The 27,894-nt window shown below is 42.6% G+C and overlaps 1 protein-coding gene across 1 annotated transcript in view; it reads right to left on the bottom strand.

The window, feature by feature from the left end:
* LOC136659331 (uncharacterized) overlaps window positions 1-26,014 on the bottom strand; it is a 66,007-nt gene extending 39,993 nt beyond the window's left edge. Inside the window, exons 1-13 of the mRNA XM_066636467.1 lie at window positions 25,810-26,014; window positions 20,740-20,851; window positions 18,269-18,381; window positions 17,818-17,989; window positions 14,397-14,625; window positions 13,254-13,377; window positions 11,205-11,373; window positions 10,167-10,345; window positions 9,026-9,169; window positions 7,978-8,139; window positions 6,312-6,427; window positions 5,078-5,118; window positions 1,095-1,198 (exon numbers count right to left, since the gene is read on the bottom strand). Coding sequence (XP_066492564.1) covers window positions 1,095-1,198; window positions 5,078-5,118; window positions 6,312-6,427; window positions 7,978-8,139; window positions 9,026-9,169; window positions 10,167-10,345; window positions 11,205-11,373; window positions 13,254-13,377; window positions 14,397-14,625; window positions 17,818-17,989; window positions 18,269-18,381; window positions 20,740-20,851; window positions 25,810-25,953 — 1,809 coding nt within the window. The 5' untranslated portion in view covers window positions 25,954-26,014. The remainder of the gene's footprint in view (window positions 1-1,094; window positions 1,199-5,077; window positions 5,119-6,311; window positions 6,428-7,977; window positions 8,140-9,025; window positions 9,170-10,166; window positions 10,346-11,204; window positions 11,374-13,253; window positions 13,378-14,396; window positions 14,626-17,817; window positions 17,990-18,268; window positions 18,382-20,739; window positions 20,852-25,809) is intronic.
* Between the last annotated feature and the right edge of the window lie 1,880 nt (window positions 26,015-27,894).

Genomic DNA, 27,894 nt, shown 5'->3' with positions numbered 1-27,894 from the left:
GAATGCCAGTGCATGGAAGAACAACTAGACATTATACAGTGGATTGAGTTGTGCCATTCTACCTTCAATTATCTACATGTACCAACTACACTTAACTACATGTTTGTTTAAAGAAATGTATAAACAGATATATATATATATATATATATATATATATATATATATATATATATATATAAAACAGAAATAGGGGAATTAACTCATAAATGTAGAATGCTCGGAAACTGCAACAGCAAAATGGGCAGCCTTTAGTTTTTGTGTAGAAAACTGAAATGCAAAAGGCATCTCTAGTCACATTACAAAGCTGCAGCAGTAGGAAAAATAAAAATATGCTTGAGATCCCTGTTTGTACAGAGCTATTAACAGCCAAAGAAAAGAAAACTATCCCTTGGTAGACAATGCACAACATCATGAAAAAACCATTGGCAAGTATCCCCTCACTAGTACAAAGACATCATACAAATCCAGTGCCCTTTTGCCCACAGAAAACCAAATTTTAATTACTGCCTGTAGACTTCCCAATCTTTGGGGAAGTGGGGACACATATAGCAATTATACAGTGAGGGTCAACAGGTTGAAAATTGGGGCCTCCTGTCCTCTTTGAGACAGTCAGCCTGTGCCTGGGCTATTCTACTTCAGACTGTAGATGGGGGTTCACATAACTGAATGTTTCTCCATTGAAAAACTCAGCTCCTTGCATACAGAAAACTACCAAGTAAAGGAAAAGAGGTCTAGCTTAGCCTTTTTCCTGCCCCCCTTTCTCTCTGTGTGTGTGTGTTTTAAATGGATCAGATAATATATTTCATATGTTCATTAAACTGTCTTCTAAAGAAATGAGCAAACCATCTGAGTAGATCTTCTGTCAGCCTGATATGTGGATCATTGTCTCAAAACATGCAACAATTTAGTAAACATGTTAGATTTAAAAATAAAATTATATTTAATAAAGAACGGCTGTGATCTCAATTGTTCTAGGGCCTTCCTGAAAGCAACTGATTTTCACCAAGTCTCTTCTCGGATTCTCATCACTAGTGCCTTTCCCTTCTGTAAATTAAAAATTATTACCATGCCCATATAATTAATTCAATACTTACAGTGTGAGGCTGCTCATCTTGAGGAATTGGTAAAACTATCTTCAATAAAATATCCTTCACTCCAATGGGTGAGATTTCCCAGAAGCCCAAATTCATATTTCTAGCTGTCAAAACAATATGGTCAACAATTATTATTTCAAGTAACTTTCAAATGGTTCCATTTTTTATTAGTTGCAAACACGGGGACCCACACATTCAAAGAGCCAGCTGGAAAGACCCTTTGAGGGGACAGTGTACCACAAGTACCCCAAGGCTTTGGCCCAGTATCTCCCCATGCCCCACAGCATTGCAAACTGAGAAGAGCTTCAAGAGCAATTTGCTATATGGTCCTAATTCTGCTGTTCAAAGAAGAAAAGAACTACTGGATACTTATTTTTAAAGGGCTTTGGGCACACCTAAAAAAGCTCTGTGAACCATGACCACTACTTTTATCCTATGAAGAGCAAAAAACAGATTCTTCTGAAAACAAAAACATGCAAATTTTAGTCAAGTTTACTTACTTGACTATGGAGCACGGCTACACAGTAAACAAAACTTACAACTTTAATAAGGCTTACATTCTATAGAGAAAGTAAATGTAACAAGAACATAAGTGCCCCGCTGGATCAGGCCAAAGGCCCACCTAATCCAGCTTCCTGTATCTCACAGTGGCCCACCAAATGCCTCAGGAAGCACACAAGACCACAAGAGACCATGGGCGGGTGGGTAGAGAGCAGGAGACTGGGTCAGGATCTGGCAGTTATACCGGATCCCAGCCCCATTCCTGGGCAGTGCAAGGCGGCTCCAGGCGGCTCCAATCTGCGCCCTCATCAGATGGTGCATAACCAAGTAGACCTCCTGAGGCTGCTGTGGCTCTCCCCAGGGTAAAGGGAATTTTTTTCCCTTGCATTGGGCTGAGCCTCAGCCAGCCCCAAACTTGCGCTGGATACATCGTAGGCCCACTGGCCTGCCTGTTCCAGCACAAGTTAGGATTGCACTGCCCGTGTCATAGAATTTCCTCTGTAGGTACCTTTACTCAGTAACTGGATTTCTTTCGCCATGAACCTTAGGCACAGAAGGGACTCCTGGATCTCCTTGCAGGATTCGGCCAAGACATCTAAGGGCGCAATCCTAAGAACTACTTGGGCCGGTGTAAGTCCCTTGCGCCAGCCCAGGAGGGTCGCAAACATGCTGTAAAGCACGTTTGTGCCTCCTCGAGAGTAAGCCGTGCCACCACATGGAGGTGCGCCGGCCTGTGAAGGCTGACACAATATTCCATGTCAGCTTCCTTGGCGAGGTTTATGTCGGCTCAGCTGGGCTGACGTAAGCCTCTGGGGTGTGCGGGGAGGAGGTGGGAGGGAGACATTCTTGGGCGGGGGAGGGTGGGCAGTCGGCGGCCCCAGGGGTAGGTGGGGAGCAGGAGGCGGGGCTGGGACCCAGCAGTTATGCTGGATCCCAACTCCCATTCCCGGGGAGTTCGGAGTGGCTTCAAGCTGCTCCACTCTCCTTGGACTTGCGCCACCTCAGGAGGTGGCGCAAGTCCAAGGAGACCCATTGGGGCCAGGGCACCTTACCCAGGGGTAAGGGGGAACATTTCCCCTTACTTCTTGCTGAGCTGCTTTGGGCCCCTATCCTGCGCTGGATACAGCGCAAGCCTCTTGGCTTGTCTGTTCCAGTGCAGGATAGAATTGTGCCCTAAATGAAAGATGAAGCAGAATCATTCTCAGAGAAGAAGCTAAAGTTAATTCCTAGACAACTATAATTTGAATGAGTTAATTAGCAAGCGATGCTTTCGCAGTCAGAAAATTAGCCTCCATCAAAGTCAACAGGGCTAAATCAGATTCAATCCAAGTACCTAAGAAAACTGGCAAATTTGTGGATTAGTCTGGCTGGGCCTGTTTTTACAATCTCTTGAACGAGAATATAGTTTGTCAACGGTCTCACTTCTCTAAAACTGTGTATAAAATCTCACTGAGGAAAAGAAAGAAAAGCAAACTTAAATTGAAAAATGAGTGAGAGATCTGTAAGAAGCAGGTCCCATCTGAGGACTGGAGCATTGTGTGCTGCTGTTACAGCACATCATCTGACCTAAATACCTCTGCATGTTTCTCCCATAGCAGCAATTATCATGCTGCTCCTTAGGCTTGCATTTGCTGGTTTTGTATTTTAGATACAACTAACAGTGTTCATATTTAACAGCAAGAACTTCAGAGGCACTGTAATAATTGTAATCAATAGTACTAAATATTTCTGTATGCTTTTTATTGTGTTCAAATTTGATATCTTGAGCTGCCTTGAACCTGACATATAGATAAGCATCAATTATACAATTCACAAATTGTGAATTCACAAATTTGGTGTCAGTCATTTGGTGATTTACCCATTTGAAGTCAGAGGACTTCTTTTGTAAACATATTTGTCTAAGCTCTTTCATCTCCAACATACACACAGAAAAGTTTTTGAAGATTTCAGCAACAGCATATTCTGATAAGCACTCTTACAACCCTTGTTACAAGTATCAGATTGGTCAGTATTATTATGGCCACATGGATGGACGATTGAGACTTAAAGAACAGTGACTTGCTTAAGAGCATCTTGTGGCTTCCTGGTTCACCCTAAAACAATAGGGTTAAGTAGGGGACCAGATCATGTTAAAGTACATGAACATCAATGGATACGTATGTGCTTTAGATTAGTGGTTCTCATAATGTGGGTCTCTTGCCCACCAGTGGGTGATGGACCAATTTTTGGTGGTTCAAGAAACCAACAGGGTAGATTAGGCGATGTGCATCCATCTGCTACTTGGGGGAAGTACTGCTGTTCAGTCATCATTATAGCCACAGAGGCTTGAGTGGCTGGTAAACATTTTTTCTAGGTGGGTCCCAATGCAAAGTTTGAGAATCACTGCTTTAGATGAATGTTTGTCCCAGGCCCAATAATTGTGTGTTCAAAGACCTCAAAGATATCGTGCATGCGTGTCTGCGACTATTGTAAAGCAATGTGAAATAGCAATAAACATAATTTGATGTTTTCATTAATATTTTCATACATTTACAGTACATTATTTTAAAAAAAAAATCCTACTGCCTGAAGTGGCCACCATTATAGTATGGTAAGGACATTAAAAATGCTTTTATGCTCTGTTATAGCCATTACATTTGCTGAACCTACATTCTAGAAGGGGTGGGGAGCACTAGGGCCATTTTAAGTCAGACCAGATGACTAGGGGCGCAGTCCTAACCTCTTATGTCAGTGCTTTCCAGCACTGGTGGTTCAAGAAACCACCAGCACTTTCCAGCACTGACATAAGGGCAATGCAGCTCTGAGGTAAGGGAACAAACGTTCCCTTACTTTGAGGAGGCCTCCGTGAGTGACACCCAACTGCAGGATGCAGCACACGTCCCATTGGCACCACTATGCCAGTGCTGGAAAGCACCGACATAAAGGTTTAGGATTGCACCCTAGGTTGCTACAGATGGATTTTGGTGGACTTGATCTGACCTAGCAAAGTTCTTATCTTCTGTATGTAGTCCAGCATCCTGACATTGGCCGCCCGTATCTGCGGTTTCAGGTATCCACAGAGGGTTCTGGAACGGAACCCACATGGATAACAGAGCACACCTGTATACAAATACTGTTAATAATAATAAAAGCCACCACAAATCGGTTCTGAAAATGACAGGACAACAGAAAAACCATTTAATAACATAACCTGCATGTTCTATAATGAGTGAGCAAACAAAAGGATGACAATTATAGGGTAAAAGTATAATGTGGAAGCAACCTAATTCAAATAGCCACTATAAATATTTCCTCCTAATTAAGATTTTTGGCTCCTTTAGAAAGCCTCAATAGCTGCTAGAAATAAGCCATGCTTTTTGTAGTATTTGAAATCTCTCCTAAAATACACTGGCTATTGTGATCCATAGAGACGTTTAACCTTTTCACTTTCTTCTTCACGCTTTTCAATATTGGCATCAACCCAGAAAAAAAAAGTTACGCACCTTCCGCTGAGCCATGCCTTGGAGACAGATCCACAAGCGGCCTGCACATGCAAATAGCACTAATTAGTGGGTTTTCATTATTTAGTTCCTCCTTTCTCAATGCATAAGGGGGGTAGCAGGCAACAATCAGTGCTAAATTCTCATTTTAATTACTTTTGCTCATTAAAGTTATCTTGCAGATTGTTATGAAAAAAATAACCCAACCCAACCCCCCCAAAAAACAAAAGCAGAAACACCACAGCCAGGCACTTCTATTTAAAAAAAAAAGTTTGTGCACACAGCATGGAAAGGCATGCATAATTTCCTAATATAAAAAATTCATTACAGCTAAAGAATTTAGAATTGCTCTCCTTAATTTATAAGTCAAATGAGATATAGTTGCACACGGCCCTTTTCAGTGTAATGAGGACGATCCAGTGGACAAAAAGACTATATACTCAGGAGTGCTACAAGGCAGTGCTTCAGAACTCTAAAATAGTACTAGAATTTGTAGGGATGGAAGGAATCTGGATATTGTTGGTTGTCCAACCAAGTGTCTTAAATGTGGAATATTACAACCATGTCTAGACCATATGGAACTAATTGTTGGTACAGAAAAGTGCTCTGAAAAGTCACCACAAGAGTCCAACAGGGGGCAACAGGAAGCAAGCTGCTTAACTTAGGGCAGTGGTTCTCACACATTTAGCACTGGGACAGAATGAGAATCTGTTGGGACCCACTGGAAGTGATGTCATGACCGGAAATGACATCATCAAGTAGGAAAATTTTTAATTATCCTAGGCTGCAATTCTACCCACACTTACCCAGGAGTAAGTTTCCTTTACTATCATTGTTAAAAGAATATACATAGTAGTTTGTTAGAAGTACAGGTCTATAACATTTCCCCCAATGCAGTCACATATCATGGTAGCATCAAGTCTAATATATTAAAAATAAAATATTGAAATGAATGGGGACCCACCTGAAATTGTCTCGTGACCCAACTAGTGGGTCCTGACCCACAGTTTGAGAAACACTGTCTTAGGCGGTACCCATCTGGTGGTCTCTATGAGGACTGCAATGTTGTGTTGTTTTGAAACACAGTTGCTGTGTTGAAAGACTGCTGTTGTTTAGCTTCTACATTGTCCCCACCTCCTTACAATTTATCAGGAGCCTGGTCTAATGCTTTGCTGTCTCAAGGCACATACGCTTGCTATCAAGTCTGGCTTGTATCTTTTAACATGAAGGATTCTACCTTTGATTCAGCCTGTTAAGTCCAGGAACGTCAGTAGGCAACCCCCCTCGTTGCAAGTGAATCCAGGCCCTTTGAATGTCTGCAGTGAGAAGACAGGAAGCATGACACAGAAATACCTACGAGGGGGTGAGAGAGAGAGAGAGAGAGAGAGAGAGAGAGAGAGGGAGAGAGAGAAGGATTTCACCAATCCACATGACACAAATCAGATATTAATATTTCATAGATTTCAAGGCCACTCTGAGGCTGGAAATGAAAGTTTTCTCCTTAGAGGTGCACCTTAAAAACTACAGCTTTTGTTATTACAAAAACCTGCCTCGTTCTTCTCTTTCTCCAATATTCATCATGCAGCTGCAAAGTAAAACTGTTTTTGTCCACAGAGAGTTTTCTTTACCCCTAATTGGTTTCTTTTTTCATCTTCATGTAAATGAAATTTCCAAGCTCATGATGATTTTTTTTTTAACATAGCACCATCAACGTATGTAACAGTTTCGATTAACCCTAGACATCTACAGCCAAAAAAATGGGCAGCTTAGTTAAGTCCCTGCCCTTCAATGATTCTTGGTCCTCATTGCCCTCTTTGGCTGACCAACGTTGCAGTCAGACAAGAAACTACATTGAGCAAAATTCCCTTTTCATGCTTTTCTTAAAGGAGAAGAAGCTGGGGGGGGGGGGGAAGAGAAGGATCATAGTTCACTAGCAAAGCACCTGCTGTGCATGCAGAAGATTCGAGGTTCTACCCCTGGTCACATCTCCAGGTGGGGCTGGAAACAGATGATGACCCTGGAGAGTCTGTTACAATGGACAATACTGGTCTGACATGGTATAAGGCAACTTCCTATGTTCTGCGTTAGACCTCACAGCCTTATACCCACAGCCTTAAGACCTCACAGCCATAGACCCCCGAACCTCCCTTGCCTTCTTGCCAATAATCTACAACTCCTCCAGTCCATATGCCCCAAGAGAAGTTTAGACTTCTTGGCTCTTCCTTCAGTTATGACGGCTCCCCGTTATTTCTTCAAGTCCCTGCTTTTCCATTCTCTCTAAGTTATTTATGGCATTTCAATCCCTCTCCTCCTTCAAAGAGCTCAGGGTACATGGCTCCCCTCCTGCTTTATAACCACAGCAACCCTGCAAGGTAGAGTAAGGAAGGTAGAGACAGAGATAGCCTGCAAGGTAGAGACAGAGATAACCCAAGGCCGCTAAGTGGGCTTCAGGTCTGCATTGGGATTTGAATGCAGGACTCCAAGTTTGACATTTTAATCACTATACCGCACCAGCTTTTTCTACTTTGTCCCACTTCTGTTTAACCATCCTGGGTATCCATTCCTGCCTCCTCTTCAGTATATAGCCCATTCTGATTTTAATGATGTGACAGCATTATTCTATCAACAGCTGGAACATTTTTGAACATTCTGTGCCATCACACTAGCTCAGATAATCAGTGTAAGAGGCTTCAATGTCACAATACAGCTTAGATAGGCAAAACAAATTCAGGTTCTTGCCCCAAGAAACTTATACTCTATGAGAAATCAAGGAAGGGAGAGTGCAGCAAAGGTAACAAAGGGGAAATGTGAGCAAAAATCTTAAATCAGGAAGCCTGGCTCCATCTCCATGTCCAACTGCAACCTGGAAACAAGAAAAAGAAACTACCAAATATTATAGATACCTGTCTCATTGCTGGGTAGTCCTCAGCTGCCATGAATGAATCCTTTAACAACAGAAGGACTGCGAAACAAAAATCCTCCATCAGATTTGACTTCCATGCTTGCATGAATAACTGATCCCAGACTAACAGTATGGCAGGTAAATCCAGTATACCAACAAATCCCTATGCAAGAGAGAGAAGATAACCAAATTTACACCAGTGTCAGGAGCCCAACATCTGAAAAGGCTACCTTTTGGAATATGCAAGAGTAAGAACTATGACTCTGCAGAGGAACCAACCAAAATGTTTGACTGCTGTGGCTGTGCCTCTTCCAAGGACAGGTAACAGCTGCATCTTTGCTTTGATGCTTCAAAATTGCACCTGGTGTTGAAATGGGGCAGAATGACATATCCCCAGCAAATTGGAAGGAGGCAGAGCAACAACTTGTACAGAGACACAGCAGGCAGGCTTCTCTAGTTCTCCTGTAGTTCTCTTACACATCTCTCTCTTAGGAACAGAGAGTCTCAATGAATGAGTCAATGCATTGAATCACTTTTAATGCAAAGGCAAGCCAGAGGAAGCAAGGCCAAAGCAGTGACTTGTGCAAGAACATGGTAGGCAGCCTCCTCTGTGGGCAGTACTCCAGAGGCTCACAAGAGCCTTTAATTATTTAACCACGTATTCCTTGAGGCACAGTAGCACCTCTCTTGGGTGCACAGTTTGAAAATTGCTGTCTTACTGTGGGAAGGGTTCCCTGAGAAATGAGAATTTGAAAACCATTATACCAGAGTGCAAATTTGATGAACAGCAGCTGTAGCAACAGGGGTGCCCACTTGTGGCTCTAAGCTGTTACAGCAGACACTCTAAAGAAGCATTGTGGAACATCAGCATGAAATTTTTTGCAGAAATGTCTCCACAAACATGGTCTCAAAATCTAGCCCTTACTAGGATTGTGGAACTTATCTTGATCATATCATTAATATTTTCAGTTGCAAAGCATGGCTATGCATAAAGGTTATATTTGACATCCATCTTTTTATTAAACCAAAACTGATGGTAGGCTTTTTACCTCACCCATCCATTTCCTGAGGAAAATGACTGGGCTTGCCAGAAACTCTTTAGTAAAATCTTGTCTCCTCTGAAATTCATTTTCAAATGCAAACATTTCTTGAGCACTACATCTTTCTTGAAGTATCAGTTCCACCAAGAAATCCTTGAGACAGAAAGAAAAAGAATGCAGCATATTCAGGTCATAAGATAGATCAGGGGTGTCAAATTTGTTTCATACAGTGGGCTGAACAGCATTCATGGCACCTGCTTAGGACCCGAAGCAGGAAGTGTCATCATTAAACAGATGATGACAAGAAATAAGCACTTTGTTCTTACCTAGTAACTCATTAGCTACAAATCATAAGATAAAATATGCAAATCTTGATCATATTTTCAAGATATGGGAGAGTCCACAGGTGTGCTGCAGGAGTTTGGGGGAGAGCAATTTATTAGTAAGGTCATTGGGAGATCTGAGCCCTCCACCAGCAGCACGGTGTACCTTGTCAATTGTCAAAAAATGATGGTATACCTTGACCATTTTAATGCAATTGCAGTGTGCCATGAAATGAAAAAGGTTGGAAATAGCTGATTTAGGGGAACAGAGCTAGGAGTCACATTATATAACATCACAGATACCATCATAGCAACTGGTATTCTGGATGCATTGTTGCAAGAAAATGACTTATCAATCCACTTATCAATCTGTTTCTGTTATTGTGATTGTTTTGAGAATCCATTAGGGTTGGAAAACAGTATGCAGCTACTGTAAGATAAATAAATCATTGGGAGAGATTCTATTCCACTTCCTACCACCATCTGGAATAAGGTTTGTGGGGACATGGAAGAGGACATTCAATCTTAGTAGGGGAACCCTGTCTTTGGAACACCCTATTCTTAATGACCATCAAGCCCATGGTATGCAAACAGAACTGACTGCAGACTAAGAAAATTCAGAGAAATTGCGAAGTCACACTTGTTCAATTTGCACAATGTATACAAACAACTTTGCATGGAATTCTGAAAATTTAGGTGCAGAAACCCCCCCCCCCCCGGAGCTGGCATGGTTACCACCAGCACCAGCCTGGTTGCAAAACTAGAAACCTGTAAAACTAGAAATCTTCACAACTCTCTGTGAAGATTTCAATCAAACAGCAATTTACTTTAGGCTCAATGGTAACATTCTTTCTGAAAGCGTGCTGAAGGTGACTGAAGAATTCCCCATCTTCTCTCTCCAGAAGGCTCATCACCGACTCAGCCATTGCAAAGATTTTTGTCCAGCTTGGGAACAGGTTCCAGTGTAAGAAATGCAGGTACATAGCTAATTCATACGGGTGTTCCGCTAAAATTAAAGTTAAAACAATTGTATTTACACTTAACAATACAATAAAATGCCTGCTCTGCGTGTCTATCTCATTAAATTACCAAGCAATGTTGGAACAAATTAATTTTCTGGTTCAGGGTTTGCCAACGCCTGAGTCCTTAAGGGCCAGTTTATTCACCAGACATAGAAGTCTATTGTTCCACATCACATGAATCCTTTACAGGTCCTCAAGCTCCTTAATAAAGCTGGTGCCAGGTGCTAAGGGGCCAAGCTAAGTGGTATAGCACGTTTTACATATGAAGATCCTACATTCAAACCCTGGCATTTCCCATTCAAAGGAGCAGATAGGAGATGACAGGGTATACATTTTCCTGAGGTCCCAGAAAGTTTTTGCTAGTCTGAGAGACAGTACTGGCCTAGATAGACTTAAGGGCTTATTCAAGTGTTTCACATATAGGAAGGATCCATAGTTCGGCCTGGAGAACAATGTGATTTGAATGCACATCCCAGGTTCTACTTGAAAGAATATCAGGAGGCAGGAGCCCTGGAGAGCCATTGTCGAACTGAATAAACTGTGCTTAGACAGAGGGCCAAAAGTCAGATTCAGTATGAGGTTGTTTCATATGAACCATACAATAGTAGTACCTTTCTAATTGTAAAACACACTGCAGCAGTACATACAAAATCCCAGAAAAGATGGAAAATTAACATGTGGAATCTTTCTCATGCATCACTCATTGATAGAAGAGTGTCTACTTAAGTAAGACCTAATTTGAATGCAATGACCTAAAATAGGAACAAATATCTTCCATTGTGGAAAAAGGTTTATAAAACCAAATGGCCAGTGTGCAGTCCTTTTTAGCAACAAATGACTTACCTCTTGGTGTTATTTGTTTAAATGCTATTTGCAGAGGAAAGAGCCAATAGATAAGATATGGTTCATAGGTACCATTGAAAACATACAAGACATTTAAGGTTTTGCTGGTCTCTAAAATCATCTGCTTGTTGGTAGCAAAAGGACACATGCAGGGAACTCTTTCGTATTTCTGCAAGAAGAAATAGGAAAAATGTTAACTTTTGGTATGTGGAGGTGACAAGCGTACAGAAGTGAACATATTTTCCTGCCCATGTTAATAAAGGAATAAACTCCTATGCTTTGACAGTTGAAATTGCACTATATATTTTAATACAGATTTAAAGAGATCCACAAAATTTACAAGACAGCACAAAAATCCTCAGGATGCTTGAAGTATATGAAGAAAGCAGGGCAATACTGTAATGAAATCTGCAGACCAAGTAATTATATTATTTATCATTATTAAGAGTATTTACATACTGTGTCAACAAAAAACCATCACAAAGATGTTTATGTAAGAAAAGAAATGAAAAAGTGGTTCCCTATCCTAAAGGACATTTAACCCCATTCTGGAAACTTCAAATACAGTAAGTGTCTGATCACCTGGTAAGGATTCTTCAATGGCAGAAGCAACAACTACTTATCAGCTTGCTTCAATTGGCTGCAATCTAAGACTGATTAAGGCTGACTGCAAGACTAAGGCTGCAATCCTATATACAGTACACACTTGCATGGGAACAAATTCCATTGAATGCAATGGAGCTTCCATTTGAGTAGACAGGCATTGGCTTGTGCTGCAAGGTATCTTTAATCAAATGATAGCTCTAGTGTTCAGTCTGCCTATCCAAAGGGTTAAGGCAGAGGTAACCAAACTGGGGCATCATATTGCCCCACAAGGGAAGCCATGTCTCTGCAGGGCAGGGCAATGTTGAAGGCAGTGACATGATCACCACAATTGCACCACTGTGGGGAATAAAAGGGATTTTTTACTTACCCCTGGCAGCACCAGCCCCTCTGGAGGGTGCAGGGAGCTCACTGACCCCTCTGCAGGGCTCCCCAAGCCTCAGAACACCTTAGAAAAGCTATCACAACCCACTTCTGGTTTCGTGATTGCAAACCAGAAGTGGGTTGCAATCGCTTTTTTAGCGAGGGGTCTGCAGGCTCCCTACACCCTCCTGAGGGCCAATGTTGTCAGGGATAAATAAAAAAACCCTTACACTGCAAGCACTTACAGCAGCCCAAACTCTCCTGGAGTTTAAGGGTTAAGGATTGCAGCTGAGTTTGTGGAGTACAAGCTTTGTGCACATCGGGCTCCAAGTTCAACCCCTGGTATCAAGTAAGTTTAGGAAAGAGGATTCCAGTCTATAACCCTGGAGAATCTCTTCCACCTCCTATCAGCGTGGACAGTTCTGAGCTAGATGGACCAAGGAGTGGCTTGGGAACTTCCCATGTTCCTAAGAGACAGGCAGACTTCAGTACTTTAAATTGAAAACATACTGTAAGTCTATGCTTCCAAAACCTACCACAGTCACAGTGCCCTCCATCTGCAGACACAGCAGCATGGAAGTAAACCTGGAAGTAAATGGCTATGATGCATGATGCAAAGACATCGCCAGTAACTTCTGGGTTGGAGATTGCAGAGTGACCCTGAAAACAGTTGTAAAAGCTCAGGGCAGGTGAATGGACTCTTCCGGCATCTAAAACCTCAAACATGGAATCCACCTGCAGTGCCAAGCCTTTGCTCCTTGGTCTTTGGCACCACACCATGCTCTTGCTGCTGGGTGGTGAGCAGCCCATGATTCCCAAGGGTGTCGCGAAGCACACTTTGGGAGCCCCTGCTATATTTACATTAAAAAACATATTAAATTGTTGTTTGATCAATTAGGGGCATGATTAAAAATCTTCTGAACAATCTTTGTGGCCTTTATGGTGCCACAGGTACCTTACTCTTTATTCAAGTTGCATTATAATTACCAAGCGGGAATTTGAAATAGGCAGCAAGATACAGCAAGATACAAATAGGCACGCATACAGATTTCTTAGCATTTCTGCCAATATCTTTCAATTCACCTTTACAACTGCATTTTCAATAAGACCTGAAATCGGCGACCGAGTGGCATTTCGGAGTTTCAGTTCAGCAATCCGCTGTGCTATTGTTCGCCCAAAGTTCTCTCTGGCTTCTCTCTCAATCGCTCTGAGGGTGCGAAATTATACAATAGCATACAGGTCTTCAAATTAATTTGTAAAAGCACAAGATAGAAAAAAATGACCCTACTGAAATGGCCAGAAGCAGCAGGTGAAGTGTCTTCACACCACTAAACCAGACACCACTTCCACACTCCGAGGATGCAAAACAATCAAGTCCCATGGATTTAACAGAAGAATGAAACATATGTTAAACTCAATGGGATTTTAAAAGTGCTTAACTATGGATGGATTGTGCCTTCGAGATCTTTTCTTCAGCTCTATATTAGCATGAACAGCATTATTACATTCTCAGTACCATCAAGGGAGCCAAATCCTTGCAGCACAGATAGCATTTCCAGCACTATTTTGTTGAGTGTTCCTACGTGGAACAGGGGGAGCATTCAGTCTCCACAAAACTAAAAATTTTGCTTGGTATTACATGGATTTTAGGTTACTAGTCCAACTCATTGCAGACAGAAGCTTCAAAAATGAACGAACTGCTTAAGCCTTAAGACTTTGTAGCTTGGAAGATGGACCCACTAAAATCTTCATAGCTTTCTATCCTCTCTTGAAATTCCATGCACGTGACAAGAAACCCTCTTTTGTGCTTTCTTCGTACACTCAGAGAAATTTTACACAAATGTCATAAGGACATATCTTCAAACACTAATATATTATATGGTGAGTATACCATTGTTGCAATGGGAGTTGCTGCTTCCAGTCCCATCATTGGGCCACAGTTTGGTCCTCTTGACGTATGAAGCTACCTTATCCTGAATCAGAATACTGGTCCAACTAGTCCTGTACTGTTGTGTCCAACATGGAGTAGCCCTCCAAAGCCTAAAGCAGAGATATTGCGGAGTCCTGATACCCAAGATCTTTTACATTGAGATTGCTGGGGATTGAGGTCTGCATGCAATGCATATTGAATTACAGACACTCCCTCATCAGTAGTTATGTTACAGGTAAGGGAGTAGTCAGGAACTAGCCTTCCCTCTTTTCAAGTGTATTCCTCTAAATACTTACATTAGTTTTTCAATCTTGCCATTTTTTGAACCTGACCTCAGGAGTTTATCAATCCAAATGAATTGCCGAAGTGTTTTTGGAAGCAATTTCCCATTAAGCCTCTCACAGGTGGTTGACATATTCTCAGAGTTTTGTGAGATTATGGCACAGAGCAAATCACCTAATAGGTCACTTTCTGGGCAACTGAGAACAGGTGGATGTAGCTCAGGTCTGATGTGCAACTGAAAGTCTGTAAGAAACATGTGTAGTTAAAAAGGAAGCAGTCAAAGGAACAGAAATTATTGCTACCTTCCACCCCAACTTTTAAAAAAGTTAATATTGGATTCTGATATTGAACTTGCAATCCAAACTCAATAATACATGAACTCTTGCTAGCCAACTCTATATAGATATTTATTTGGGATTCATGTTATTTTATTCTTTTAATTCCCTGAGTGCATGTTAAATTTCATTGCCTTTTTGTTGCAAAACAAACCTCAAATTGCAGCCCAATGGAAAACTAATGACTTTCCAATGCTATGAAACCAGTTCCCAAGGACATGAGACTGAATGCTTTATGAACAAAAATTTCATAGAATGTCTACAGGAAGGTTTTCTTTGGGAAGTTACGTTGAGCCCCCATTTCCTTTAACCACATTTTTGTAGTCAATGAATGGCCTTATTTTAATAAAAATAACAAAATATCCATTCTGCTGGTGCTTATAAGGGTTGTCTGGTATTCTGCAAAAGGTGCTGATTTCCTCCAAGTTACTGGACATACAGAACCAAGTTGGAGGACCAAATTACAAATACCCATATCATGATGTCAAATGTCTTCTTGTGAAATGCTAGAGTCTTTGTAACCCTTTCAACCTCGTTGTGAGAACAGCATCCCCAACATTGTTGTATATTTGTATTTTGTAATTCAAAATGTTTAAATAAAGAGTTAAAATATGTATTGTCATGACTGTGGTGAGCAGCAGCCAAAACATAGGGCTGGGAGGAGACTGTCAGACCTGGAGAGCCAGCACAGGCCATGGAGAGGCTGCACCAGGCCATGACAGTAAGCCTGAATGTGACCATCTGGAACCCCTGAAGCCAGAGATTTCTAAACCAGGGCCCCAGGAGACAGTGTCTCCTAAGCCACATTTCCCCAAGGAACCAGGTCTCTCCATGCCAGGTGCTTCTCACTCCATAGCACCCATTAGCAGATCCAAGCCTTCTGAGTTCTCAGCCTTATTAACATCTTTTCAACATCTTTTAATATTTTTTTACAGGCCTGATTCTTTTATGATTTGCTGCTCTATGTTCTTTTTACCTGACTATTTTTTATCTGACTGCTGTTTTTATGATATGTGTTAATATGTTTTTATTTGTTTTAAATTATGTTTTTAATCTGTTTTAACCTTTTGTAAGCCGCCTTGAGTCCCTTCGGGGAGAAAGGTGGGGTAAAAATAAAGTTGTTATTATTATCCAAACAATGCACATGGCAAGAATTAATGTCAAGATGATTAAGTGTTCAGCTCCAGTCTTGATGGTTGCCCTTTCCACTCCCCAGCAGGAAGGGAAGAAGGCCAGAAAAGATAAAGGCTAAGTTGGAGATGGGACTGTTGAAGGAACACATAGTCAGCTCCCAGTGACCTGGCTGTGATCCTGAAAGACTAGTACATGACCACTCCTGTTAATTCACCACCTTTGCCCTCTGGGACCTTAACTGTGGAATGGACTCTGCTTGCCTAATTGGTTTCTGATCCTTCCATCTGTCACAGACTGCCTACCAGATCTGATTCCTCTTTGCTCATCCATAAGCTCCATATCTTCAGGGCTGGACACGTATTTATATCCCACTCATACATGGAGCTCCTTCTACACAGGATATCCCATCCAGACACTGATCAGTTCTACACATTTAGACTTCACCAGTACTGAAGGACATTTCAGAGCCACCTCCTCACAGTATCCAGAACTGGACCCAGCACACTTTGGCACCGGCCCATTATATACATAAGGTTCACAATTGCCTAATGGGCTGGTGCCAGAATGTGCTTGGATTCTGTGCACATACGAAGTGCACATGCACATACCGTACCCCATTGACTTGTCATGTCCTGACTTGTCTCATTCTGGCTCCTCAACTTGTTGGGTGGCGAGAAGGCTTGGAAGCCTGTTGGACCGCTCCTCCTCCTCCCACTCTGGCTTTTTCTCTAATTTGCAAATATGCCATGCCACATTGACCGCTAGGGAGGGAAGAAGTGCCTACATGGGGGACTGCAGATTTTAAAACTAGATTTCTAAGTTGCTGTGACTTGCACAGCGGCAATCTAATGGTGGCAGATTCCACTGTAAGCATGCCCTGCAGGACAACAGACATCACTCAGCTGTTGCCAATATTTCAGCCAGGTTCCAAAGGATGGTGCACTCATGGGGACTTCAGAGATGTGAGCTCTGTGGCACATAACAAACCACTTCAGAAACTGTAGGGAACATCAGAAATAGTCTGCGATATATCATGGAGGAGGTAAAAAAAATCCTGAAACACATAGTTGTCTTTCACTAGGATGTTTTCATTTTTCCAAATGCATGAGCCTTTGAATATCTTCCAGGTGGCACTTCTGCTTTAGTAGCTGTTTGTAGGTAGATACCTGTTCCCTCTCTTTTTCCTGTTCCTCAGATTTGTGTACAATCTGTGTTTACTTCAAAACTGAAGTAGCAGGCTTCTGATTCCAAACATTTAAAATACTCCAGAGTCACACAGCCAAAAGGCTCATACTAAACACTTGAAACAAGCTGGCAGAACTACATTATTTTGGAAAAAAGATGCACGTTCCACAGTAAATTAAGCTTCACTTACAACACACTTGGGTGAGCACACTGGCTGTTCTTGTGTATCCAATTACTTTAAGCCTGAATTGGTAAGTGAAGAGACTCCATATGAGCAGACTGTGGAGAGGGGAGAGGGGAGAGGGGAAAACCCCACTAGCCATCAGTGTTGTGAAAGCAGACACTCATACAAATCTTTGAAGTTGAGGGCTTTTACATTCCCAGAAAGAACAAAAACAAAACCTTCCAAAAAGGCTTGGCATTTTTGACTAGAAGATTAAAAAAAAGAGAGAGAGAGAGAGACACACACACACACACACACACACAGCAGTTGCAGCAGTTGGGTAATCAGTTCTATCTTCAGGTCATTCACACATCAGTTACAGTTTTACAGCATCAGAATCAGAATAAAGCATCAGAATAAAGGCCAGGTTAAACAAGACCTACAACCAAAAACCAGATATCTAATCCAGAGATGAGGAAGGATGCATACACTGGAAATAATGCATAAAGACAAGCATAGAAAACCGGATGTTAAAATGAATGAAAAATGTGATGAAATACAGTGCAGAGGCACAGGTGTAAGCTTGGTAAAGCAGTACTGTGAGTACGTAACAAGTACCTTCTTCATTTCTATTTAGTTGAGAAGGAGCTTTTCTGCCTAAGGCTAGACCAATGTCTTCACTCTCAATGGATTTGGGTCTCCTTAGTAAGGCAGAAGTTCGCTTTGGGTACCATGATAGTGATGGTGGGGTCATTTGATAGAAAGTTTTATTCTCTTGTTCGCCTTTTTCCTACGAAGATAGAAAATTACAATAAATTAATGTGCCAGTGGCAAACATCACTTATGATGGTGCAGAGAATTTTGTTAGGAGTCTCTGTACCACTAAGATTGCCTTTCATTGAACTATAGTCCCCATGAACCTCTATGATAAGGTTTTAACAGGGGATGGAGTGCATCTCTTGTGATATATAAGCCACTTCATCCCCCAGCCATCACCATAATTATACAGGCCTTTTGCTAGTGCTTAATCAATATTAAAAGCAATGTCATCAGCAAAATGGTCAACTACCTTGTGCTGGGCTTCACAGGTGGCCAGTAACAATTCCATTTCTGTTGTTACAATGTTGTAGACATCATCAAGAAAACGAGCCACTTCAGGAGCCACTTCAGCAGCTTTAGCATCTGCTTTACAGAAAATGGCATTTCAGTTCATTTTGGAACAGGAATCCTATTGTGTTATCTACCTTTTGCATAGCTAGAGTGCTTGCTAGTGGACACTGAAGAGCAGTTGATGTTTCCAGAAGAAGCTGAAGGTGTGTGCCTAACAACAGTAATGACTGGTGACTTCTAACTATAGGAACTTGTGACCCACTTCAGTTGCTTGAGTGGAGAACAGTTGATAGTTTTATTTATTTACATTTATATCCCACTTTCTCCAAGGTGCTCAGTGCAGTGTACATGGTCCTTTCTCCCTCATTTTATCCTCACAACAAGGCTGTGAGGTAGGCTGAGAGATGCAAATGATCCAAAGTCAACCGAGGGTCGAGTAGGAATTTGAACCTGCATTTCTCCAGTTGTAGTCTGATTCTCTAACCATTAAACAACACTGCTTTTAAAACAGTTTTTGTTTTTCAAAAGCTTTGAATACAATCAGTGAAGTAAGGAGACAGATATCCGAATTTCTGCAGATGACTTGCATGGAAAAACCATGGGCCTGAAAATGCTCTTTGCTTTGGGGGGAAATAACACTGCTTTAAAGAATAGCAATTTTGAATGCGGTCAGAGAAGGAGATGGAGGTGTTACAGGATGCTGGCAAGGAAAAGCCATGAAAGACTCCAAGGATGCCCTGCCTGCTTTCCCCTGAAAGGTAGGCTGAGAACTGACTGCTGAAGAACTCAAGAACTGACTGCTGTACTTTCCTACTGCTTGAGAAAGTGGGGGGTGCAAAAACAAAACTGCTAATGCTGGCATCAACCTTCTTTGCCTTGTAAATTCTCCCAAACCTCCACTCTAAACTTTCAGTGAAGACAAATTGGGAGTTTTTGTGTGTCAGGAATACTAAACCAATCTTCTTTTAACTTGGTTAAAGCATTTTTCCCCAGCCTCCTTTTGAAACAGCTATTACTATTAACATGAAAGAAAACAGATGTCTTTTTCACATGCAAACTAATCTGAGGCATTTGCACTGAAAAAAAAAATGGAATGGATAGGCTGTAATAGTTTAATTTTTTGGCTCTCTGTCAGAGCTCTACAGAACAATATTTTTCAGGTTTCCCACAATGCAGAGTTGATTTGGAAGCAGCAGGACTTTCCCTGAGACAAACTATAATTACTTCAAAGCTCACGTGGCAAGAATATTGCAACACAAATAGATTTTTCCCTATCCATTTTTCATTTTCATTTGCCCATTTGTCTTTAATTAAAAGACACAATAAAAGCATTAAGGAAAAAAACAACAACGGGAAGATAGCAACCATGCGGACCAGGTTCAAATTCCCCCACTCAGCGTGGATATTTGCTTGATGGCCCTTGGCAAATTACAAACTAAAAATAGTTTGTCTAGTGTCTGTTGTCTTGTGTGCTCCCTGGGGCATTTGGTGGGCCACTGTGAGATACAGGAAGCTGGACAAGATGGGCCTTTGGCCTGATCCAGCGGGGCTCTTCTTATGTTCTTAGGCATATTGCAACTCACCCTGAATTCTAGGAAAAGACAGTGGGAAAAGCAAATCTATCTATCCACACATATGTGTGCACAGTTGCCCTGATCTAGGAAGAGAGTACATATGAGCAGGAGGTTCCCACACATGTCCACAGCTGGATGAGGAAATGCATGCAAAACCAGACAATTGGCAATCACATTAATTATCAGTTGTTTAAAATGAGGAATGGGAATGGCAAAGTTTATTAGATTTCATTCAGTTCTGCTCATCCCCTTTGAAAACATAAATCATGATGTGGCCCTGGTATTTCTGTTGGGTTCAGGATGCCACGTGGCACAGTAGCTTCCTCAAGAAATCCTGGGAAATGAAGTTGTGTGGTAGATACTGAGTATTCCCCATTGCAGATTCCTAGGGCCCAATCCTATCCAACTTTCCAGTGCAGACACAGCCACAATGCAGTTCCGAGGCAAAGCAACAAGTGTTCCCTCACCTTGAGGAAGCCTCTGTGACTGCCCACCGCCACAGGATGCAGCGCACACCCCAATGGCACAGTTGAGTCAGTGCTGGAAAGTCGGATTGGATTGGGCCCCTAGTTCCATTAACACAGGTCCTTTGGAGGGAGCCACAACCAATTTTAACATTTGTAGTGTATGCATGACCTGTAATAGTAGATTACAGCTTGTTGCTGGAAATAAGAAACAAAGACTTTCCGAGCTAGAGAGGAAGAATAGACTTTTGCCTATGAACAGACAATAACATGGTTTGCTTTATGCATATTTTGAAAGAAAACGTTAGGAGGATTTGGAAAAGACTGAGCTTAGGCTGTTCGAATGCTCTGCTGCTTTGGTTTGCATTTCTCTCCTGGAGATCTCAACTCACCAAAGCTAAATTGACAGTGAGTGCCCTCTGCTGCTTTAAAGCATCGCTTCTGTAGCCAGATCCTTGCATCTTCCAATTTCTCGCTGTTTATCTTACTCAAATCCACAGAGCACTAGGTGCAAAAAGTAATTTTTGAATATTTTTCTGTTATACAAATGAATATTTTTGAAGAATTTAATTTTTTTTTTTAAAAGAACACAAACATACTCCAAAGCATTAATTACCTGGAAGTGCTTCCCAGAAAAATTCAAAACTTGAAATTCAGTTTTTCTCAGTACTAAACTGCAGTTCTTTCTCAATATTTGGATTACTTTGAGTAATTCATTCAACATGCATTAGAACAAATTGCTTCACCAAATCCCCTCTTGAGTTGTTGTGACAGACCGGAAGTCACCAGCACCACCTCTCCTTCTGTGTACCCACTGGCCCCGTTCTGTAAGGCATCAGGCTCTCAATCCAAAGATTCTGGTAGCAGGGCCCTAGTGCCTTGTTCCCTGCACCAGTGGGATAACTCTACTGAGCTGGTCTTTGATGGACTGCAATGCTGCTTGGATCATGACCAGAGGGAGCATTGCAGCTCATTAGTCCAGCCATAGCAGGCGATTTGAGAGCCACATAACTGCTGCTTGGTTCCATAACCTGAGCAACTTGTCCCTAGGATACCCATACCCTATGCCTTACCATCTGCCTGATCCTGACTATGAAGTTGCCTCTGATCTTGGACCCTGATTCAGGCCCATCCTAGATTACATACTCACTTTTGGTCTTTTCACCTGATTGCTTGCAGGTCTGATCCTACAGAGTCCAGACAGGTCTGATGCCTTGGGTTCAGGAACTCTCTCCCCTCCCAACCACTAGCATAGCTGGGGAGGTGCAAAATGGTAAGTACTACAGGCGCTGCAGTGTGTGTGTAAGCTGCCCCTCCCACTTGCCATTCTGAGCAGCAACGGCAATGTGCAAGTGCTCACCAAACCAAATGGCATCTCCTGTGCATTGCTGTCACTGCCCAGAATGGCTGACAGTGAGTAGGGTGCTTACATGACACATTGCAGCACCTGCAGTATTTACCATTTTGCCCTCCTCTAGCTATGCCACTGTTCCCAACTGGGCAAACTATGAGTTACCATGCACAACCATCATCTGCTTCCAAACCAGAACTGAAAAACTATAGTTTTAATTCCCACCAGTTTCACTAAGAGAGCCTCACATATGCCAATACTCAGCTTTCACAGTTCCAAACAAAGCAACAATGTAAAGGAACAAGTAAAAATAAATCACTGCTTGAATGTTACTGAAGTCTTACATTCCTACATTTAAGTTTCTAAGGGCGCGATCCTAACCCCTGACATAAGCACTGATATAAGGGCAATAAAACTCCAAGGTAAGGGAACAAACATTCCCTTACTTTGAGGACGCCTCCGTGAGTGACACCCAACTGCAGGATGCAGCACATGTCCCATTGGTACTGCTATACCAGTACTGGAAAGCACTGACATAAGGGGTCAGGACTGCGCCCTAAGGGTCTAATCCTATCCAACTTTCCAGTGCTGATGCAACTGTGCTAAAGAGGCATGTGCTGCATCTTGAGGTGGAGGGGCAGTCTCTGGAGGCCTCCTCAAGATAACGGAATATTTGTACCCTTACCTCTGGGCTGCACTGTGGCTGCACTGCTGAAAAGTTGCATAAGATTGGGCCGTAAGTTAATTAATTTATGCCCTGTCTTTCTATCAAGAAGCATACACATGACCATTTACATTCAAAATAAAGATATACTGTATTAATGCATAAATATTTATTTATAATACTGTATAATATACACAACAAACCAGAAAACAAAAATACAGTTGTCACAAGCAACAAAAAGTAATTTCTTTAACTCAAAACGGACCAATGAAACCGATTATTCAAAGAGCCAATGAGATTATTATGACACAGCATGGAACCAATAAGATGTTAATAAGGTGACACCCTGGGAGGGGGTGACACCATTAGTGACCAAAATTGTGGAAATTGTGATTTTTAGGAATAATACCATCAAGTTATATGTCATTTCATGGGTAATTTACAGCAGAATGCAGTTAAACAAACTGCATTGAAATATCTGTGTTCTATCCAAATAACCAGAAAAGGAAACACAACTGCCTTATGTCACAAAAAGTGGATTTTCTTAACTCAAAACTGACCAATGAGAGCTAAGAAGGTGTTACTATGACATAACATGGAACCAATAAGCATGGTTATCATAAGTCAGCTCCCTTTTCCATGTATCAGACCTAATAGTCAAATCCTATTCAGCTGCGTGAGTGTCATCAATTTGGCCACTTTTTTTGTTGCTTACCGATTGGTTTGGTAACCTATACTGTTCTATAGTAAAATAATAAATAAATGGGGGTGACACCATGAGTTATCAGACTGGGTGACACCAACCCTAGTGATGCCACTGGTGGGAAGGATGGGTGTTGTTGGTTACTGGCTTAGATGACTTTTAAATTGGATTCTAAACATCCATGGTGGACTATAGTCTACCAGTATTATTAACCATGACGGCTACATTTAACCTCCAGATTCAGGGGCAATATGTCACTGAGTCAGGGACAGATCCAGTGTTTGGGGTGGGATCGCCCTCATGGGGGAGGGCATGAGCAGACCTCCAGAGCCCAGGTCAACAAAGCAGGTAGACCTGTGCTCCCAGTTGAACTTCACCCTCTGTGGCTGAGGCTTGCTGGGTGGGTAGAGATGGGCTCCCACCTGGACACCAGATCTACCTGCTGGGTAGACCTGGGCTCTCATTGACTGCCCTCTGGAGCCATTTCTTCCAGGTGGGTAGACCTGGGCTCCTGGTTGAACTTCAGCCTCTGTGGTCGAGGTTTGCTGGGCAGGTAGAACTGGGCTCCCGCCTGGACTTGAAGCCCAGATTAATTTGGTGTGGAGGGGTGTCAAAAATTTATGGGCCCTGGGTGTCAAATGATCTAGCCACGCCAATGCCAAACAATATGATCTTCACAGCCCATCTGAAGGCAGGCAGCAAGGCGCCCAGACACAAGTCTCTAGAGCAGTGATTGTCAATCTTTTTCATCTCAAGGCACACTGACAAGGTACTAAAATTGTCAAGGCACAGAATCAGGTTTTTGACAATTGTCAAAGCACACCATGCTGCCAATGGGGGCGGGCTCACATCCCCCAATGGCCAACTAATAAATGACCCTCTCCTAAATTTCCACAGCACACCTGGGGACCATTCACAGCACACAAGTGTGCCATGACACAGTGGTTGAAAATGGCTGTTCTAGAGAAGCCATTCCATAGATTAGGTGCCACAGGAGAGAAGGCCCAATGCTCCATGCACATCCACTGCACAACAGATGGCAGAAGAAGGCATCACTAGAGGCATGAAGGTCATGCACAGGTTCATAAGGGAGGAAATGATTCTTAAGATGGTCTGTTCTCAAACATTTAGAATTATAAAGGTTTCAACCAGCACCTTGAATTAGTGGATTACTTAAGGAAAAAAAATCTTGGGGTGCAATCCAAACCTGTAGATAGGCCGGCCCAAGTCCTTTGGGCTGGTCTGGGAGGGTTGCAAACGTGCCATAAAGCATGTTTGTGCCTCCTTGAGGGGAAGCCAGGCTGGTGCTCCAAGAAGCACCAGCCTATGGAGGCTGATGGAAGCCTCCGTGCTGGCTTCCCCTCCGGTGCTTCCAACGGCCCCGCAGGGACGACGCAAACAAAAAAGGTAGGCGTGGGGGGAGGCGGGAGGGAGGCGTTCCTGGGTGGGGGGACTGAGGGCGATGGGCGGCCCCGGGGGCCGGCAAGTGGGGAGTGGGAAGCAGGGCTGGGATCCGGCAGTTATGCCAGATCCCAACCCCTGTTCCCGGGGAGAACAGAGCAGCTTCTAACTGCTCTCCTTGGACTTGTGCCACCTCAGGAGGTGGCACGAGTCCAAGGAGACCCATTGTAGCCAGCAGCCCTTACCCAAGGGTAAGGGGAAACATTTCCCCTTGCCTCTGGCTAAGCGGCTGCTGGCCACAATCCTGCACTGGATACAGCACAAGCCTCCTGGCTTGCCTATTCCAGCGCAAGTTAGGATTATGCCCTTAGTCCTCTAGTCTAGCACCTTAAAGACTAACTATAGACTTTTTTCAGTATAAGCTTCCTTCATTTGATGAAGAGGACCACAATGCAAAAAAGCTTATGCTGAAATAAATTGCTTAGTTAGAACAAGACTTATTTTTGTTTTTGCAAAACTTGTTGTTTTTGCTCCAACAGACTCAAATGGTTACCCCTCCGGAAGTACTTACTAGTGGATTAGGCCAATCACTGAAATATCTTTTAACAAAACACTGGCCAAGGAGATGGAAAGCCAATTCTTTTTGTTTCAAATCCTTTGTCTCATGCTGTCTCATGTGGGCGAGAGCTGTTTTGAGTCTCTCTAAAACCTAGAGGTCATAAATTATCACACACAGAGTAGTTCTCAGGAAGTACTGAACATCCAGTGTATTATTTCCTTTAACTATACTGAACCCAAGGGGTTGTGTCAACCCAACAAGTTGTACAAATGGCTTTCTGGGTGCTAGAATTTAAGAAATGATGGACAATTGGGAGGGGGGAAACCAGGAGAGGACGATACAGTAATTGCCAACCCCCCACCCCTGAACTTTGGGACAACTGTTAGAGGGCCCAAACCTATCCAACTTTCTAGAACCTGTGCAGCCACAGCTCAGTCCTGAGGTAAGGGAACAAAAGTTCCCATACCTCAACGGGGTCTCTATGACTGCCTCCCCAACACAGGAAGCAGTGCATACCCCTTAGGCACAGCAGCACTGGCACTGGAAAATTGGATGGGATTTGGCCCAGAGTCATCCTTGGTCAATGTTATCCACCACAAATCCTTGGATTGTGTGTGAGATATACTGTATAATGAAATATATGATGATGTATGATGCACTTTGCACATCTGTAATAAATGCTAAACAACATTATTTTTAGGGTATGACATAGTGGGGGAGGGAGGAGAAGAGATCTGGATAAGGAAAGTAAAAGAAGGATAAAAACTTCAGTTAGGCCTCATACCTCATGCCATGGCTTTCCAGGTAATAATGTCTCCTGCAGGCAGAAATTCAACCAGGCAACACTGAAAACCTGATCTGTGTTATAGAATCTTGTTCTTGAGCATCCAGGTATTCCTCCAGCTTCTTTCTCCATTTCATGTGACATTTTCACAAGACACCCAACTATATTTCCTGTCAGAACGTCTTCGTTATGCACCACTAAGGAAAAAGCTACAACCCAGTTTAAATAACTGAGACACAAACCATGGTAAGGACCACCCCACACTCTACATGCAGGAGTTTGAGCCTCAGAGGCCAACTTGTGTACATGCAGTCCATAAATGTATGAAGAATAATTCGTGTGTATGTGGCATCCACTTGCCAGATGGGAGCTTCCTGGTTTAAGACCAGTGTTTCTCAAACTGTGGTTTAAACTGTGGGTCGGGACTCACTAGGTGAATCGTGAGCCAATTTCAGGTGGGTCCCCATTCATTTCAATGTGTATTTTATTTTTAATATACACTACAATATTAGACGATGTTACCATGGTATGGTATGTTTGGAGAAATGTTACAGATCTGTTCTTTTAACAGACTACTATGTACATGTTTTTAACAATGATAGTCAATGGGCTTTACTTCCAAGTATGTGTAATAGGATTGCAACCTTTGGGATGTTTGGAGAATATTTTTTAAACAGATCAACTGCTTGGGAGGGTTCTTCTTTATTTTAAATACATTTTTAAGCTTATACTTATTGCAAACTTTTGATTTACTTAGGGCCCAATCCTATCCAACTTTCCAGCACTGGTGAAGCTGCAATGCAACCTTGAAGTAAGGGAACAAGTGTTTCCATACCTTGAGGAGGCTTCTGTGCCTGCCCCACCACCACAGGATACAGCATCTACCCCATTGGCATGGCTGCACCGGCACTGGAAAATTGGACAGAATTGGGTCCTTACTTAATTTAATTTTATCATATGGGGGTTGTTAAAAAATTTTCTGCTTGAAGGTGTCACTTCCTACCATGAAATCACTTCCAATGGATCCTGACAGATTGTCATTCTAAAAAGTGGGTCCCAGTGCTAAGAAGTTTACCACTTATTTCTGGGTTGGAAGACCAGATGCAACCAAGAAAAACCATAAGAGGTTCAGGATGGATGGGGGAGGGGCTTTTTCAAGCATAGAAATGCATGCTTTGGAGCCTCCTATCGCTGTTGTTTCTCGTATCTGGTCTCATCGCTGAGCAGCAGGCATTCAGGGGTACAGGTACCACCAAGCACCACCTAAAGTAACATAAGTGATACCCGTACCACTGGTTGAGATCCACTGTTCTGGACGGTAAGCCGTTTGGGGCAGAAACTTCTCTTTTCACTCTATGTCAGTGTTTCTCAATGTTTGTCCCCCACTGTACCACTTCACATGGTCCACCTATCTGAAGTACTACTGAAAGTAACTGGCAATGGCATCACCGCTAGTTACTTCTGGTTTGGGAGGTCAGATATGATGTGACAAACACCAGTAAGAGGCTCAGGGTGGACAGGAGGGCATTTTCAAGCATGGAAAAGTGATAGCCAAGCCTCCTTCCACTGTTTGTTGCATCAAGTTCCTGGTTACACTACTGGGCAGCAGGTATCCAGGGATACAATTACCACCAGACACAACCTTAAGTACTACTGGTGGTACCTGTACTACTGGTTGAGAAGCACTGAGATAGACTGTAAGCTCTTTGAGGCAGAGACTTCTCTTTTCTCTCTAGACCAGTGGTTCCCAAACCTTTTAGTATCGGGACCCACATAAAAAAAAAAAAAGCTTTACCAACCACTCAGGGTCCAATCCTACTCAATTTTCCAGAGCCAGTGCAGCTGTGCCAATGGGGCATGCACTGCATCCTGTGGTGTGGAGGCAGTCACAAAGGCCTCCTCAAGGTATGGGAACATTAGTTCCCTTACCTCAGGGCTGCATTGCGGCTGCACTGGTGCTGGAAAGTTGGATAAGATTGGGCTCTCAAGCCTTAGTGGCTATAAAAGTTATATGCCCACAGTGCTCCCCCCAAGTAGCAGTCTGTTTAACCTTGACGCACATAATGATAATAATACTGGTATTTA

This window comes from Tiliqua scincoides, chromosome 8, assembly GCF_035046505.1.
Source record: "Tiliqua scincoides isolate rTilSci1 chromosome 8, rTilSci1.hap2, whole genome shotgun sequence".
Taxonomy (NCBI): domain Eukaryota; kingdom Metazoa; phylum Chordata; class Lepidosauria; order Squamata; family Scincidae; genus Tiliqua; species Tiliqua scincoides.
Note: the sequence above shows the minus strand (reverse complement) of the source record. Positions and strands in the feature narration are given on the sequence as shown.